The 18,073-nt window shown below is 43.5% G+C and overlaps 1 protein-coding gene and 1 non-coding gene across 5 annotated transcripts in view; both read right to left on the reverse strand.

The window, feature by feature from the left end:
- RNF138 (ring finger protein 138) overlaps positions 1–17,212 on the reverse strand; it is a 40,698-nt gene extending 23,486 nt beyond the window's left edge. The window contains exons 1-2 of one of the 4 annotated variants that reach the window (XR_004429213.1): positions 16,370–17,212; positions 15,749–15,935 (exon numbers count right to left, since the gene is read on the reverse strand). Coding sequence is in view for 2 of the 4 variants with exons in the window: in XM_033178047.1 (XP_033033938.1) it covers positions 15,749–15,858 (110 nt within the window). In the remaining 2 variants the exon portion in view is untranslated. The remainder of the gene's footprint in view (positions 1–15,748; positions 15,936–16,369) is intronic. The other 3 variants (XM_033178047.1, XM_033178046.1, XM_033178048.1) reach the window with 3 other exon arrangements.
- On the reverse strand, positions 14,212–14,311 carry LOC117064281. The gene has a single exon (XR_004429354.1). It is a non-coding gene; the product is annotated as a small nucleolar RNA U13 (small nucleolar RNA).
- Positions 17,213–18,073: the final 861 nt, after the last annotated feature.

Consider the following 18,073-nt stretch of genomic DNA (forward strand, 5'->3'; position numbering starts at 1 on the left):
ATATGAACCAACCTAAACTCACATTGGATGCTATGGGAGTATAAATTTATACAACCATTTGGAAAACTGGGTGGCAATATCCATTAGAGCCCATAAATTCCACTCTGAAGTATATACCCATCAAACCTATATACATAAAACCATGGGCAGTGGCTTATGCCTATAATCCCAGCACTCTGGGAGGCCAAGGCGGGAGGATTACTTGAGGCCAGGAGTTTGAGGCCAGACTGGACAACATAGTGAGACTCTGCTCCTATAAAAAAATTTAAAATAAAAATAAAAAATTAGCTGGGCACGGTGGTGCATGCCTGTAGTCCTACCTACTTGAGAGACTAAGAAAGGAGGATTGCTTGAGCCCAGGGGGTCAAGGCTGCAGTGAGCTATGATCACTCCATTACACTCCTGCCTGAGCAAAAGTGAGACCCTGCATTTATTTGGAAACAAAACAAAAATTACATATATAATCAGAAAAAATTTGCTAGAAAGTTCTTAGCCACACTATTTATAATAGCCCCAAACTGAAAACTATACATAGGTCTGCCAACAGAAGAATGCATAACTAATTATGGTATATTCACAAAATGAAAACTACAATATGATATATTGAGAATGAAAATGTTACAGCTATAAGCAACAACATGAACATAACGATATAATGTTGAGCTAAACAAGCCAGATATAAAAGAGTACAAACTGCATGATTCTATTTTTACAATCTACAAAAAGCAGTTCAACTATTTAAAGGTCAGGATAATGGTATCCTGAAGGAGGTGGGATATGTTCCCTTGGTGAAGGGAACATTAGGGGAGTTTCTGGGATGCTAATGTTCTGTTGCTTGACATAGGTGCTGAATGGTTGCTTGATATGGGTGTACTCAATTTGGGAAAATTCACTGAGATGGACATTTGTGATAGGGACACGTTTCTGTATGCATTTTACACTTAAATAAAAAATATTTGGCCAGGCATGGTGGCTAATGCCTGTAATCCCAGCACTTTGGGGAGCCGAGGTAGGTGGATCACCTGAAGTCAGGAGTTCAAGACCACCTTGGCCAACATGGCAAAACTCTATCTACACTAAAAATACAAAAATCAGCCAGGTGTGGTGGAGGGTGCCTGTAATCCCAGCTACTCAGGAGGCTGAGGCAGGAGAATCACTTGTACCTGGGAGGCGGAGGCTGCAGTGAACCGAGATCACGCTACTGCTCTCCACTCTGGGCAACAGAGCGGGACTCTGTCTCAAAGAAAAGAAAAGGAATACCCCTTACACAAGGGGAGTTATATTAAAACTGTTATAAAAATAACTAAATAAGACCGGGAGCAGTGGCTCACGCTTGTAATCCCAGCACTTTGGGAGGCCGAGGCGGGTGGATCACAAGGTCAGGAGTTCAAGACTAGCCTGGCCAACATGGTGAAACCCCGTCTTGACTAATGATACAAAAAATTAGCCAGGCGTGGTGGCACGCGCCTGTAAGCCAGCTGCTTGGGAGGCTGAGGCAGGAGAATCATTTTAATCTGGGAGACAGAGGTTGCAGTAAGCTGAGATCACACCATTGCACTCCAGCCTGGGTGACAGGGTGAGACTCTGTCTCAAAAACAAAAACAAAACAAAAAACAAACAAAAAACTAAATTAAGATTATCTTCTAACTGGCCTTAAAAAAAAAAACTGCTAAAATTTAAAAAAGAATGAATTACTAGAAAAAAAGGAAAGTGGGCCAGGTGCAGTGGATCACACCTGTAATCCCAGCACTTTGGGAGGCTGAGGAGGGCGGACTGCCTGAGCTCAGGAATTTGAGACCAGCCTGGCCAACATGGTGAAACCCTGTCTCTACTAAAATACAAAAATACAAAAAAAATTAGCCAGGCATGGCGGCGTGCACCTGTAGTCCCAGCTCCTCGGGAGGCTGAGGCAGGAGAATTGCTTAAACCCAGGAGGCAGAGGTTGAAGTGAGCCGAGATCACGCCACTGCACTCCAGCCTGGGTGACAGAGCAAGACTCCATCTCCAAAAAAAAAAAAAAAGAAAAAAAGGAAAGTGAATTTAACCAGAGACAGTTAACACATAAGAGCCCTAATCCAGTGGCCCAACAGCCACAGGAGACAGACAGAGAAAATTATGTTTAAAGAAACAAAAGGAGAAAGTGAGAGTGTGAGGGGAATTTCCAGAGCTAAAAAATATGTCAGCAGAATAGAGACAAGTGAATGACCTGTACAATAAATTTAAAAGTCAAAACCAGATAGATTACCAGAAAAAATTTCAAATAATAATTTTTTGGCCAAGCGCAGTGGCTCATGCCTGTAAGCACAGCACCTTGGGAGGCCGAGGTGGGCGGATCACGAGGTTAGGAGATTGAGACCATCCTGGCTAACACGGTGAAACCCCGTCTCTACTAAAAATACAAAAATTAGCCGGGCATGGTGGAGGGTGCCTGTAGTCCCAGCTACTCAGGAGGCTGAGGCAGGAGAATGGCATGAACCCAGGAGGTGGAGCTTGCAGTGAGCCAAGATTGCACCAGTGCACTCCAGCCTGGGTGATACAGTGAGACTCTGTCTCAAAAATAAATAAATAAATAAATAAAAATTAAAAAATAATTTTTCAACTTCTAATATCTTCCACAGAGGAAGTAAAAATAGATCACCTACTAAGGAAAGAGAATCAGATTAGCATCAAACTCATGAGCAATAACAAATGACAAAACAATAGAATGATATGTTCAAAGTTCTGAGGAGAAATGATTTATAACCTAGAACTGCATCTTCTGGATACTAAATCATTTAGTATCACTTAAGGCATTTCTGATGTAATGTAACATATGAAACACTGAAAAACTTTGCATTCTGCATACCTGCACACTGAAACTTACAGGGCTTATGGAAAAAAATGGTTGGAATAGACCACTTGTGCAACCTTGTCTCCAGACTACTAACAAAACCCAAACAATCCAAATAAAAATACGAACGATTCTGAAAAGGTATGTAAAGTTCCTAATAAACATTTCACCCTAAATTTGCTTTAAAAGAAGAGAGAGATAAGTGGTTGAAGCTGGTAAATTATGGAAATAAATTTAAAATGCACAAGGGAAAGGAGATACATGCAATAGGTATTCCAATAGAGAACTCATAGCCAAACTGAACCAAGAAGATGAAGGCTGGGCACCTTGTGTTACAGTGCTTAATTCCGTGGTTTGTTATATTCAGCTATGTTTTTAGTGTGCTTTCCTTCAGCTGCCATTTGTTGATGGACCAAAACAATTTTCAGGGAAAAAAAAGTCACATATAAATCTATCCATTCTGATATAATCTGTTATACCAAGTAGAACAGACTACATTACTGTTTAGTCCATCATTTGTCTTTAACCTTGCTTGTGGTCTTCTGATATGGACATTTTCTAACTTTCAGTCATGACCTTTTCCTAAAATTATGGTTTATGTTTTTGCAGTCTTAAGAATTCCCCACTTCAAGATCAGAGATATTCCCCCACATTTCCTTCAAAGTTTAAGCTTTGCTCATTAAAGTTTTCAATCCATCTAGAAATATTATTATGTATAGCACACAGCAGAGATTCTACATATAAAGCTATTGCCCAAATACTTACTATCTTACTGATCAAAGCCACCTTTTCCTCATTCATTTGCAATGTCACGTCTATCAAAGATAAAAAGTTCCAAAATATATGTGGAACTATTTCTGGACTCTATAGTATATTCTAGTCATTTATCTAACGCTGAATGAACACAATGATTTGGCCAGGTGCAGTGGCTCATGCCTGTAATCCCAGCACTTTGGGAGGCCGAGGTGGGCGGATCAATTGAGGTCAGGAGTTCAAGACCAGCCTGGCCAACATGGTGAAACCTGTCTCTATTAAAAATACAAAAATTAGCCAGGTATGGTGGCAGGTGCCTGTAATCCCAGTTACTCAGGAGGCTGAGGCAGGAGAATGACTTGAACCCAGGAGGCGGAAGTTGCAGTGAGCCAAGACGGCACCACTGCACTCCACCCTGGGGTACAGAGGGAGACTCCACCTCAAAAAAAAAAATAAAAGCATATGATTTTTTAATTTTCATCTTGTATGTTTGTATTTTTAATTTAATAACATTTTGACAGGAAAATTAAAGAAGCCAACCATACTATTTTAATTACTATTGTTTCCTAATATCTCATTATATCTGATAGGGTTGTGCTATCTCTATGTCCTTTTTCAAATATTTTCTTAGTTATTCCTAGTCATTAACTCTTCATTAGAATTTTTTAATCCATTTTTCAAGTTCTACCAAAACATCATGTTGGGACTTCACCAGAACTGTATGTTTAGAACTGTGTGGAGAAAATTGATACCTTAAATTTATTAAATCTTTCTAACCATAAATGTCATGTTCTCTTATGCTTTTCAATAAAGTTTTGTAATTTTCTTCAAGAAGCTGTGTATATTTTTATTGTTTAGTCCAAAGAACTTTATAATTTTGTTGCTATTGTAAGTGAGGTTTTTCTTTTATTAAATGTTTTATCTGATTGATTACTGCTTGCATAAAGATATGTTGTTGATTTTTGTCTGTTCTTGCATCAAACCTCTCTGTACTCTTATTGTTTCTCTTGTTTTTAATCAACAAATTATGACATTTTATCTCTTCCTTTTCCAGCTCTGTGTATCTTATTTCTTCTTTTCTCATTGAATTGTATGAAACACAATGTTAAATGTCAGGGGTGATGCGGACATCTTTGACTACTTCCTAACTAGAAAAGCACCTAAAGTTTACAAGTAGGTATATTTGCTATAGATTGTAGGGAAGCCACCCTTAAGGTAGATTTTTTTGTTTGTTTGTTTTTTAAGTTTTAGGCCAGGCCCCATGGCTCATGCATGTAATCTCAACACTTTGGGAGGCCGAGGTAGGGAGATCACTTGACCTCAGGAGTTCAAGACCAGCCTGGCCAACATGATGAAACCCCGTCTCTACTAAAAATACAAAAATTAGCCAGGCGTGGTGGCGTATGCCTGTAATCCCAACTATCTGGGGGGCTAAGTCACCAGAATTGCTTGAACCCAGGAGGCAGAGATTGCAGTGAGCCAAGATTAGGCCACTGCACTCTGGCATGGGTGACACAACTAGACTCTGTCTCCAAAAAAAAAAAAAAAAGAAAAAGTTTTTGAGCCTATTCCTAATTTGCTATAAAGTTTTCAAAAGCTCAGCACGTATTCTGGTCTAAAAAAAAAATTGTAATGATAAAAAGGTATTTAAAAAAATGTTATTTAGTGGAAAATTGCTGTTTATTGATTGTGTTCCTTGAAGGACAAACCATTTTTTTTTTCTTGGTGCCTTGAATATCAGGTACACAAAAATGTTTAATCAAATGCTGAATGAGACCAGACACAGTGGCTCACACCTGTAATCTCAACACTTTGGGAGGCTGAGGCAGGAGGATCACTTGAGCCTAGGGGTTCAAGACCAGCCTGGGCAACATAGTGAGATTTCCCCATCTCTACAAAATTTTTGGGGAAAATTAGTGAAGTGTGGTGGTGTGCACCTGTAGTCTCAGCTACTTGCAAGGAAGAGGCAGTACGATTCCCTGACTCCAGGAGTTCAAAGCTACAGTGAACAATGATCACACCACTGAACTCCAGCCTGATTAAAAGAGTTAAATTAAAAATAGTCTCTAAAAATTGAAAAATAAACAAACGCTAAATGAATTTTTACTAAAAAGGAGAAACAAAGCCAATAATTTCTATTCAGCATTTACTTTCAAAAATATTGACACACAACTAATAAACGGAATGGTCTGGATTAAAAAAATATATATATATATATATATATACACACACACACACACACATATAGGCTATAAAAACAAAGCAAATATTTAAAGGCAGAAAAATATAGAAAAGCAAAAAATCAATTTAGATCACAAAATGATTTTGTTAGAAAATCCTAAATTGGCCGGGCATGGTGGCTCACACCTATAATCCCAGCACTTTGGGAGGCCAAGGCAGGTGGATCACTTAAGGTCAGGAGTTCGTGACCAGCCTGGGCCAACATGGTAAAACCCCACCTCTACTAAAAATAAAACTTAGCTGGGCGTGGTGGTGCGCACCTGTAATCCCAGTTACTCGGGAGGCTGAGGCAGGAGAATCACTTGAACCTGGAGGATGGAGGTTTCAGTGAGCCAAAATAGTGCCACTGCACTCCAGCCTGGACAACGGAATGAGACTCCTTCTCAAAAAAAAAAAAAAAAACAAGAAAAGAAAATCCCAAATTAACCTCCAGAATTATTACACGTGATAAATCAGGTGACAAACTGTACAATACAAACTCTTCAAATATTAACTGCATTACTACAGACTAGTGATATTATTAAAAACATTCATATAAGAAACTAAAAAAAGGTCAGGTGTGGCGGCTCACACCTGTAATACCAGCACTTTGGGAGGCCAAGGTGAGAGGATCACTTGAGTCCAGGAGTTTGAGGCCAGCCTGGGTAACACAGCGAGACCTCCTCTCTACCGAAACAAACAAACAAACAAAAAAATCAGCCAGGCATGGTGGTGCACGTCTATAGTCCTAGCTACTTGGGAGGCTGAGGTGGGAGGATTGCTTGAGCCTAGGAGGTTGAAGCTGCAGTAAGCCATGATTATGCCCCTGCACTCCAGCCTGGGCAACAGAGTTACACCCTGTCTCAAAACAAACAAGCAAAAATGTAATAGGAAAAATGTATGCAGCCTTGCTAGCAACTAAAGAAATACATTTTAATGTGACTTCTAGACACCATTGTGAACTGTATTAAAATAGCATTAAAATGCTTAAACAAAATTGGCAAAGATGATGGATTACAAATATACTTTTATAGTACTAATGGCATTTTGTAAATTAGCTCAGTTTTGGAGAAAGCAACATGACATGCATGAAAATAGCAGTTACCATTTATTGAGTACATAATACGTGCTAGGTGCTTGGCTGGGTCCCAGAAACTATCCATTCATGATCTTGAATTCTTAAAAAAATAAAAACTCTTAATAAGTTCCTTTATTTTACAGATGAGGAAACTACGGCTTAAAAAGTAAAATGTTAATAAACCTGTAAGAGTGACGCGGGCAGATCACTTGAGGTCAGGAGTTTGAGACCGATCTGACCAACATGGTGAAACCCTGACTCTACTTAAAAAAAAAAAAAGAAAAGAAAATTAGCCAGGAGCGGTGGTGCATGCCTGGAATCCCAGCTACTCGGAAGGCTGAGGCAGGAGAATGGCTTGAACCTAGGAGGCGGAGGTTGCAGTGAGCCAAGATGGCGTGTGCCACTGCACTCCAGCCTGGACAACAGAGCGAGACTCTGTCTTTAAAAAAAAAAAAAAGAAAAGAAACCTATAAAAGGTTGAAGCCCAGAAGATGCTTCTGTCATTCAAATACAAAGCCCTGCATGTTCCCTCATACCTCGGGATCTTTGTTCAGAATGTTTACTCTCCCCAGAATGTTCTAGACACAAACACAGCCCTCCACAAATTAACACCTATAACTCACTTAGATCTCAGCAACAATATCGCTTCCTCAAGAAAGGGTCATTGATACTCACCCACTCACCCACTAGATCTGGTCCCTCTCTTATACTCTCTCAAAACCTATAAATTTGTAATTACACCATTTTTCTGAGTGTTTATTTTAATTTAAATATATCTCAGGCCAGGCACAGTGGCTAAGACCTATAATCCCAACACTCCAGGAGGCCAAGGCGAGCAAATCACTTGAGCTCAGGCGTTCGAGACCAGCCTGGCCAATATGGTGAAACCCAGTCTATACAAAAAACACAGTCCAGGCGCAGTGGCTCCCCCCTGCAATCCCAGCACTTTGGAAGGCCGAGGTGGGCGGATCACCTGAGGTCGGGAGTTCAAGACCAGCCTGACCAACACGGTGAAACCCTATCTCTATTAAAATTACAAAATTAGCTGGGCCTGGTGGTGCATGCCTGTAATCCCAGCTACTTGGGAGGCTGAGGCAGGAAAATCGCTTAAACTCGGGAGGTGGAGGTTGTGGTGAGCTGAGATCGCACCATTGCACTCCAGCCTGGGCAACAAGAGTGAAATTTCGTCTCAAAAAAAAAAAAAATTAGTTGGGCATGGCAGTGGCACATGCCTGTAGTCACAGATACTGGGGAGGCTAAAGGGGGATCACTTGAGCCCAGGAAGGTCAAGGCTGCAGTGGGCCATGATCATGCCACTGCACTCTAGCCTGGGCAACAGAGCAACAGAGCAAGAAACTGTCTCATATATATATATATATATATATAGAATAATAAAATAAAATAGAGGTATTCAGGTCTTTTATCTCCAATTTTACTGTTCCTTCCTCTATACAACCAAGCATGTTTCCATATATATATATATATCTCTCTCTCTCTATATCTCAATCACTAACACCCAGCTCCAAGGGGGCAGGGATCCTATCTATTTGCTCTTTATAATATCCCTGGCACCTAACAGTGCCAGGCACCTATTAGGCAGTCACTAATATTTGCTAAAGCAATGAATGCCAATTTACCTTAATTTAAAAATTATTAAATCGCTTAACCAAAAGATATAATTGACAGTTCTCAAATCAAAACCACGAGCATGTTCCATGAACAAGACACTTCACTAGAGCTGCAACCATTCTTGTGTGATGTATCAGAAAAATTTGTTTGTATCTACCCTTTGACCCAGCAATTCCATTTGTCAGAATTTAGCTGGCAGGAAAATCTCTCATATGTGAAACGATATATTAGTAGGCTTAAATAAGTAAAAGGAGATCTTGGATGCTGCCTTTATAAAGCTTGCAGTCTAACCAGTGAAAATGACATTGGTCAAATCATCTGATTCCAAAAATGTTGTGATTACAAACTGTGATAAGAGGTACAAAGAATGGCTAGGTGCGGTGGCTCACAGCTGTAATCCCAGCACATGGGAGGCTGAGGTAGGCAGATCATTTGGGGTCAGGAGTTGGAGACCAGCCTGACCAACATGGTGAAACAACCGTCTCTACTAAAAATACAAAAAAATTAGCCAGGTGTGGTGGCGCATGCCTGTACTTCCAGCTACTCGGGAGGCTGAGGCAGGAGAATCTCTTGAACCCATCGGGTGGAGGTTGCAGTAAGCCGAGACTGCACCACTGCACTCCAGCCTGGGCAACAGAGCAAGACTTCGTCTAAAAATAAAATAAAATGAAATAGAGATATTCAGGTCTTTTATCTTCAATTTTACTATTCCTTCCTCTGTACAACCAAGCATGTTTCTTCAGACACAAAACGAATTATTCTCATCTCACTTGGGGCTGGAACAGAAAGTGCTAGACAGAATTATTTCAAAACAAAGCAGAAGTAGGAAGGAAAATGGTACAAATCAAGAATTACTAAAACTAATTTTCATGTTTCTGAAAAGGCCCGTATCTTCAGAATAGGGCATTACCCTATAACCAAAAAAGTTATCTTTACATTTCTCTCAACATTAAACTAGCAGATGGCCGGGCGCGGTGGCTCAAGCCTGTAATCCCAGCACTTTGGGAGGCCGAGACGGGCGGATCACGAGGTCAGGAGTTTGAGACCATCCTGGCTAACACGGTGAAACCCCGTCTCTACTGAAAAATACAAAAAGCTAGCCGGGCGAGGTGGCTGGCGCCTGTAGTCCCAGCTACTGGGGAGGCTGAGGCAGGAGAATGGCGTAAACCCGGGAGGAGGAGCTTGCAGTGAGCTGAGATCCGGCCACTGCACTCCAGCCCGGGCGACAGAGCAAGACTCCGTCTCAAAAAAATAAAAAATAAATAAAAAAAATAAACTAGCAGATGCTAGATGAATTTCCGTTACTCATTCTCCCAACAAAAGGCTAATCAACAATACTGGGAGAGTAAAAACAATATTCCCACTCATCATGCTCCCAATTTCAGTATAAATTAAATAATTTAAAATCTGGCACTTAGTCTATCTATCTACCTAGTCTATAATTGAGATCATTCCCCAAAAAAACTTCAAAAAAAAAAAAAAAAAAAAAATCAAAGGTTTTAAACTAGTCTTCAAGATTTAAAATGAAGTCAACCTTTTGTTATATAATTAAATAGCACAGACTTTAGGAAACAAAATTATTTTAAAGTATATACTTAGAGCATAACTTCTCAAGTAACAAGATACCAATAAAGCTGTTAAAATTACAAAAAGCCAGATGCTGTGGCACTTACCTGTAGTCCCTGCTGCTCAGATGGGAGGACCGCTTGAGGCCAGGAGCTAGAGATCAGCCTGAGCAACATAGTAAGACCCCATCTCTAAAAAATTTTAAACTATAAGAAGTATATTGCCAGGCGCAGTGGCTCACACCTGTAATCCTAGCACTTTGGGAGGCCGAGGCAAGCGGATCACTTGAAGTCAGGAGTTCAAAACCAGCCCAGCCAACATGGTAAATCCCTGTCTCTACTAAAAATACAAAAAATTAGCAGAGTGTGGTGGTGCATGCCTGAATCCCAACTACTTGGGAGCCTGAGGAAGGACAATCACTCGAACCAGGGAGGTGGAGGTTGCAGTGAGCCGAGACCACACCACTGCATTCCAGCCTGGGCAACAGAGCGAGACTGTCTCAAAAAAAAAAAAAAAATTATATATATATATATACACACACACACACACACACACACACACACACACACACACACATATATATATACAGCCTGAGTAACAAAGTGAGACCCTGTTTTTAAATTAATTAATTAGGCCGGGGCCAGTGGCTCATGCCTATAATCCCAGCACTTTAGGAGGCCAAGGCAGGCAGATCACTTGAGCTCAAGGGTTCGAGACCAGTCTGGCCAATATGGTGAAACCTCATTTCTAGTAAAAATACAGAAAAACAAAAATTAGCCGGGCATGGTAGTGCATGCCTGTAGTCCAGCTACTTGTGCCCGTAGTCCCAGCTACTCAGGAGGATGAGGCAGGAGAATCGCTTAAATCCAGGAGGTGGAGGTTACAGTGAGCCAAGATCCTACCACTGCACTCCAGCCTGGGCAACAGAGAGAGACTCTGTCTCAAAAATAAAAAATTAATTTAAAATTTGTTTTAAATTAAGGATTAAAAAAAGTAAATATGAACTAAAAACTCAGGAACTGGATATTCAAGCTGGTCAAATAGGAAATTACACAAATTTGTGCTTAACAAGAAGTAGAAGTTCATTTTAAAAGATGCCTACTTACAGACAGGCCTAAAAGCAAAAACGGATTAGATTTCCATTTTTAAGAGTTTAGCAAAGAATCAAACTTGTTATTATATGTAATTTTTATTGCAATAGTAGCTTACTTCTGCCACGTACAAGAATTATTTCCTTGACTGTTCAAAACAAGGAAGAACAGGTTTCCAAGAGCCTTTGAAGATTACAGAATAAACACCAAAAGAGATAAACACCTTACTCAAACGCCAGTCTGTACTTTCTTCTGAAACCTTGCTCTGACTACCTGCTCAACTTTCATATTAATTTGTCTTAACATGTTTTCAAAATATTACATCTGCCAGGTGTGGAGGCTCTTGCCTGTAACCCCAGCACTTTCGGAGGCTGAGGCAGGAGGACAGCTTGTGCCCAGGAGTTAGAGACTAGGTTGGGCAACAAAGCAAGTTAAAAAAAAAAAAAATTTAACAGCCAGGTATGGTGGTGAGTGCCTGTAGTCCCAGCTACTTGGGAGGTTGAAGTGGGAAGATTTCTTGAGCCTGGGAGGTCGAGGTTGCAGTAAGCTATGATCATGCCACTGTACTCCTCACAACAGAGCGAGACCCTATTTCAAAAAAAATAAAAACAAAATTACATCTGACCACTCTAAGGCATCTGACAATGCTGACTGCTTCCTTAACAGTCATTTGCAGATTATTTGAATCCTCAGTTTCCACTCTCACTTTATTCCTGATTTTCTTCCTATCCTTCTGTTCATTCCTTGTCAGGCTGCAGTTTTCTCCACTCAGTATTTAAGTACGTATTCTCCAACACTTTGCTTTATCTAGGTGCTCTTCAATCTTTCCATTTATATACCTCACTCGGTGACTACGTCGACACCCACTGCTTTAGCTCCATGTATTCCAGATCTACATATGGTATATACACTTAACTACTGAACATATAGTCATCAAATCTTACACACTGTCCTTAAAATGTCAGGAGTCTCTCTGCTCCATTCCTACTATCAATTCCTTAGTTCAAGTTCTAATCATTTCTCTCCCTGACACATCAATGAATGACCTCTTCACTAGTCTCACCACTATCAAGCTGAAAACCCTGCTATGAAGGTAAATTTTCTGAAAATGAAATGTGACCATGCTGCTCCTCTGCCAAAAATTATTTACTAGGTCCAGTATTATTCATTAGGTTATCTAATTATTTAATAGGTTTTCAGGAAAACGCTCAAATTAGCTTATACAGTAAGTTCCTGCCAATAACTCTAAGCTCCATCTCCACTACGCTGTCTTTGGCCCCAGCCAAATTTCAAAGTCCAGCTCACATTCATCCTCTGTATCCTCCTTGACTCTGGCATTCCCCACAAACCCTGAACACAAACGCTGACCTAAGGCGTTACTTCATCTAGGAAATCATCCCTATCCTTTAGGCTAATTTAGATAACCTGCTCTAGATGCTCACATAAATATCTTCTATATCAATCACACTCATATACAGGTCTCTCCAGCAGACTATTAACAGTCTCCAGGGAAACAGTACTTAGTAGTCTCTGCACCAGACAAATAGAAAGCATTCAACAACTGCAGGGAATGAATGGGGATTAAATGGGAATTTATATTTTAGTAATGTTATTCTAATGATAATGAACTTGCTCCTTTAACTAGGAGAGTCAGCAGTCAAATCCTTTCCTGTCATTGAAATGGCAATTAAAATTTTTCATTTTCTAACTGATCCACAGTAACCCAAAGCCCTTATCATTTCAACTCTCTTTTTTTTTTGAGACGGAGTCTGGCTCAGTGGCCCAGGCTGGAGTGCAGTGGCGTGATCTTGGCTCACTGCAAGCTTCGCCTCCCGGGTTCATGCCATTCTCCTGCCTCAGCCTCCCGTGTAGCTGGGACTACAGGCGCCCGCCACCGCACCCGGCTAATTTTTTGTATTTTTAGTAGAGACGGGGTTTCACCGTGTTAGCCAGGATGGCCTCGATCTCCTGACCTTGTGATCCTCCCGTCTCGGCCTCCCAAAGTGCTGGGATTACAGGTGTGAGCCACCACGCCCGGCCACACTCAACTCTCTGCTCACGAATCAAAAATTGATTTTGTAGCCAAATATAAATTTCTTTAAAGGCACAGGTCTGTCCTTTGTGAAGAAGGCAGGGCAAATGACATAGATAACTATGTTACTTAAAAAACAGGTCAGGCGCCATGTCTCATGCCTGTAATCGCAGCACTTTGGGAGGCCAAGGCAGGAGGCAAAGGCAGAGGATGATTTCAGCCTGGGAGTTCAAGACCTGACTGGGCAACATAGTGAGGCCCTGTCTCTATAAAAAAGAAAACAAAATTAGCCAGGCATGGTGGCATGCTCCTGTACTCCCAGCAACTTGAGAGGCTGAGGCGGGACGGTTGCTTGAACGGGGGAAGTCAAGGCTGCAATGAAACGTGATCACACCACTGCACTCCACCCTGGACAACAGAGCAAGACCATGTCTCGAAAAAATAATAATTTTTAAAAATTCTCTCCAATTCCCCCACTAAACTCTTTCCAACTGATTAAGATCCTGTTCCTCCATTACCACCTCTTCCAAATTAAACTTTTTTCTCCCTCTTCCTATTCTTTAATTCATTGTTCAGGCAGAACTGTCTAAGCATAATGAGTTGATTTGAGAAAGGTCCTGAATTAAAAACAATCATCTCCAACATTTTCCACAGTCTTGAGGTCAAACCAAATTATAGTCCTTGTTTAAAATGTCCCACAAGGGAAGTGGACTAGAGCAATCTATACGGAATTTTGGGGAGTGCTAAAAAATTACAATGAGGCCCATGAGGTCAATGACCCAAAGGATAATTAGAACGATACTATCCAAAAAAATACCTGCTTTGTATATATACAGTTAGCAGCTATTACAACTTCCTCTCACCTTGCCCTCCTCCCTCCCTTTTATCTACCCACTGCCAACACAGCACTTAAATTTTTTTATATATTGGAAAGGGAGACCAAGTTATGCTAGATTAAAGGTGAACGATCTATATTGTGCCCTAGACACCTCCAAACCTTTTTTTTTTTCCATGTCAGATAGGTAATGTGCTAACCTTGTAACAAGGTTTGAGGGTGGCACATCTCACACATGCCTGTGAACACTCCATCACATTATGAACTACAAAAGGATCCCTCAAAACATGTCTCTAAGAATCTGCATTTGTTGCACAAAATAATAAGATGTCATTCATCTCCCTTAAAGAGCGAAAGCGTAACTGGCATAATCTCTGTCATGAAAATCCACACACTCTTGGCTCACACAACCAGCACAAAATACAAATAAAGTAGACAGTGCAGTTAAGATTGGGAAACAAAATGAGAAGAGTTGGTATCAAGAAAACAACCAGAGTAAGGGCATTTGCAATTAAGACCCAAAAATTCAATCCATCCTTTACAAAATTACAGAGCCTCACCTCGGGAAAAAAAAAAAAAAAAAATGGAAGGAGAATGAAATACATTTAGAGGAAGGTTAGTCAATTCTTTTCGGTTGTTTGCAAGCACACGTAACTTTCAAGCCTGAGTGTATTTTTTAAAAAGAAAGACTTCCAGGCCCCACCTGCCCGAAAATTCTTTTGTAAGTTTGGAATGGAGCCTGGGAATTGGTATGTTTACTTAAAAAGCTCCCTGGGGACTCTGATCATCAGTCAGATCTGTCAGAAGGGCTATACACCTTTTCAAGAAGGGCTCTTTCCAACCCTTACTCACACCCTAGCCGTCCATAAAATCTTATCAAAGTTCTTGTAAATATGCCTGCCAATCAAACGCACGCGTTATCTCACCCAACCCCTTTGTGTTCTCCCCCACCCCTGGGTAGCATTTCATTCCCATTCCTCATAACAGAAGTCCTCCTTTCTCCTCTCCACCCTTGTATTAATCAAGTAATAAGCAGAAAGGTAAAACAAAGGGGAACGCTCACTTCAAGGCCCGAAAATCCTGTCCGTTTTAACAGACCAGAGAGGAAAACTCATTCCAGATCCCTCTAACACATAGTGGACTGGAAACGAAACAAAACGCTCTGGAGGGTGTTCTGTGAAGCAGGGTTGAGGGGAAGTTACAGAAGAGCTCTTGGACCGAGGGGACGGACCAAGGTTCTGAAAGAGGAAACTTGAAAGCTGGGCAGGTCGCGGGGCCCCCGAGCGGGCCCGCGCGGGCACCGCCGGCCGCTTTTGACACTCGACACCCCAACCTTCACCCGGGTTGCTAAGAAACAAAAAGGCTCCAAGTTCCCTGTAATTCCTCCCAGGCCTGGCGGAGACTACAGGGGCTTCCGGGGCCTGAAGACGCCGCAAGGAACGGCCTGGCCACTGCCCCGGGGGCGCGAAAGCCAAGGAGAGCGGGAGAGCGGGAGCTCGGGCTGAGGGGGCAGGACGCAGAGAGCGCGCTCCGAGGCTAAGGAGGAGGGCGGCCCGGGGCTCTGAGGGGCAGGGAACGGGACCTCGGGGGGCTGCGACGCTCGAGCAGGCCGCGGCGGGCTCGGTTCCCGCCAGGCGGCAGACGGGGGTGCCGGGCCGGAGGCCGGGCCTAAGCGACAACCCGGCTCCGCGCGGGGGAAGGGGCGTCTACTCACACGTGCTGACAGGCCGCGGTCCGCACGGGCGTTTTGAGCACCTCCTGACAGACGGGGCAGTAGAAATCATCTTCGGTGTAGGACGTGGCCGCGGAGAGGTCCTCGGCCATGGCGGGGGATGGGAAAACAAGGCGATAGCGACAGCGGCAGCGGCCTAGGTGACGGTGGCGGCCCGGGGCCCGACTCCCTACGCGAACCCGGAGGGGGAGGGGGGATCGCGTCAGGATGCGGCGCGCTCCAGGAAGGGGGCGGGGCCCTGGGTAGGGCGGGGCCGAACGCAGAGACGCGACTGCCGCACGCGCCGGGCCAGAGGCGACCCCTCCCACGGCTCCTCCCACAGGGGGCTGGACGGGGGGCGGTGCTTGGCGGGAGACTGGGCTCGCCCCTCACCCCGCCCCCAGGCCGCGGCCTCACTCCCCAGGCCACGCCCTCACCGGGCTCCAGGCGCGGGCTGTTGCTCCGCCCTCAGCCCTCGTCTTCCCCCAAGGTCTTCCTTTTCACCGTTTTCCCGCCTCTTCTCCGAGCCCCGAGCCCCGAGTCCCCAGCCCGTGTCCGCGACTTCCTCCCCGCCTCGCTTCCCGGCACCCCGGCCCCTCCACGCTTCCGCCGGGGGACCCTCACCTAGGAGCCCCGAAGCGGCGCTGTGGACGGAGCTGCTTTTCCTTCACGTGTTCGTAGAGACGCTGCACTGCGCTTTCCTCGGGCTTCCTGTCCGGCCGCCGCTACCTTCGCAGCCGAGGCCCCGGGGCAAATGGAGGGCGGCCTGCGCTGTGCTTATCGGCCCCAAACGGGGCCGGACCCGAGGCTCATGGTGTAGGGAGATTCGCCCGCCCCCGGCAGCAGCTCTCTCTTGGCATCGCGCTGCCTACAGCCTACCCGGCCGTCACCGAACGCGGGAGCGCCTGGGAGCCAGGAGAGGCAGGGCGGGGTGTGAAGCGCGGCCTCTATAGCAACCGGCGCGTGGCGCCTTCTGCGGGTTGTGACATAAGCAGCTGGGCGTCCGCGGTGACACCTGCGCCTCCCCGCCCTGCCTCCCTAGGCCGGGGACCCCAGCCAGCTCTCCCGTCAGGTACATTGGGCTTTTCAGGAAGTTTTCGTCAATGTTCAAGATTTAGTCTTTACTATTTGCCCTACCAGAATGTTTTGATCTTGTCAAGATGTGTTATAAACAAATATTTGTTATAGGATTTTAATCCTTTGGGGACAGGATTAAAGTTTCCTTGAGAGGATGTCCACTTTCCCCTTTAACAGCATGACTGATGCTTAAATACGGTCGCAGATGGAGTCTTCTATACACACCTTTGGGTTGATTTTTGATTTTTTTCTTTTTTTTTTTTTAGCTTTTAAGAGAAATGCTGTAGAAGCATGGACGTGGATTTTCACCAAGGTTATTCACTAACTTAAGTGTTTTTATTTTATTTTATTCTTTTTTTTTTCTTTCTTTTTTTTGAGACAGGTACTCACTCTGTCCCCAGGCTGGAGTGCAGTGGAGCGATCTCGGGTCACTGCAGCCTCTGCCTCCCGGTTTCAAGCGATTCTCCCCCCTCAGCCTCCCGTGTAGCTGGGACCACAGGCGTGTGCCACCATACCCACTAATTTTTGTATTTTTATTAGAGACAGGATTTTACCACGCCGGGCAGACTGGTCTTGAACTGACCTCAAGCGATCCACACGCCTGGGCCTCCCAAAGTGCTGGAATTACAAGTGTGAGCCACCGCTCCCTGCTTGTTTTTTTGTTTTGTTTTGTTTGTTTGTTTGTTTGATGAGCCCTTAATTTCCAGATATATCTGCATAATTGATCATTTATAAGATGGTTCAGCCTGGGTAACAGAGTGACACTCCGTATCAGAAAAGAAAAAAGAAAAGACAAGGCCGGACGCACGCCTGAAATGCAAGCACTTTGGGAGGCCAAGGCGGGTGGATCACTTGAGGTCAGGAGTTCAAGATTAACCTGGCCAACGTGGTGAAATCCCATCTCTACCAAAAATACAAAAGTTAACCGGACATGGTGGTGGGAGCCTGTAATCCCAGGTACTCGGGAGGCTGAGGCACGAGAATCGCTTGAACCTGGGAGGCAGAAGTTGCAGTGAGCTGAGATTGCGCCACTGCACTCCAGACCTGGCAACAGTGAGACTCTGTCTCAAAAAAAAAGAAAAAGAAAAAAGGATAGATCTATAAGATAGGATCACAATGACCTGAAAGAAGCTAAGGAAAATCTGGAACATTATACAGCATATTCAATTAGCTTCAGATCAAGGTTTTATTACCATACTTTGTTAAAACCCTCCCCCATGGTCTAAATGAATAAATAGAAGCCATTTAAGG

Source organism: Trachypithecus francoisi, unplaced genomic scaffold (assembly GCF_009764315.1).
Source record: "Trachypithecus francoisi isolate TF-2019V2 unplaced genomic scaffold, Tfra_2.0 Lachesis_group19, whole genome shotgun sequence".
In the NCBI taxonomy this organism is placed as follows: domain Eukaryota; kingdom Metazoa; phylum Chordata; class Mammalia; order Primates; family Cercopithecidae; genus Trachypithecus; species Trachypithecus francoisi.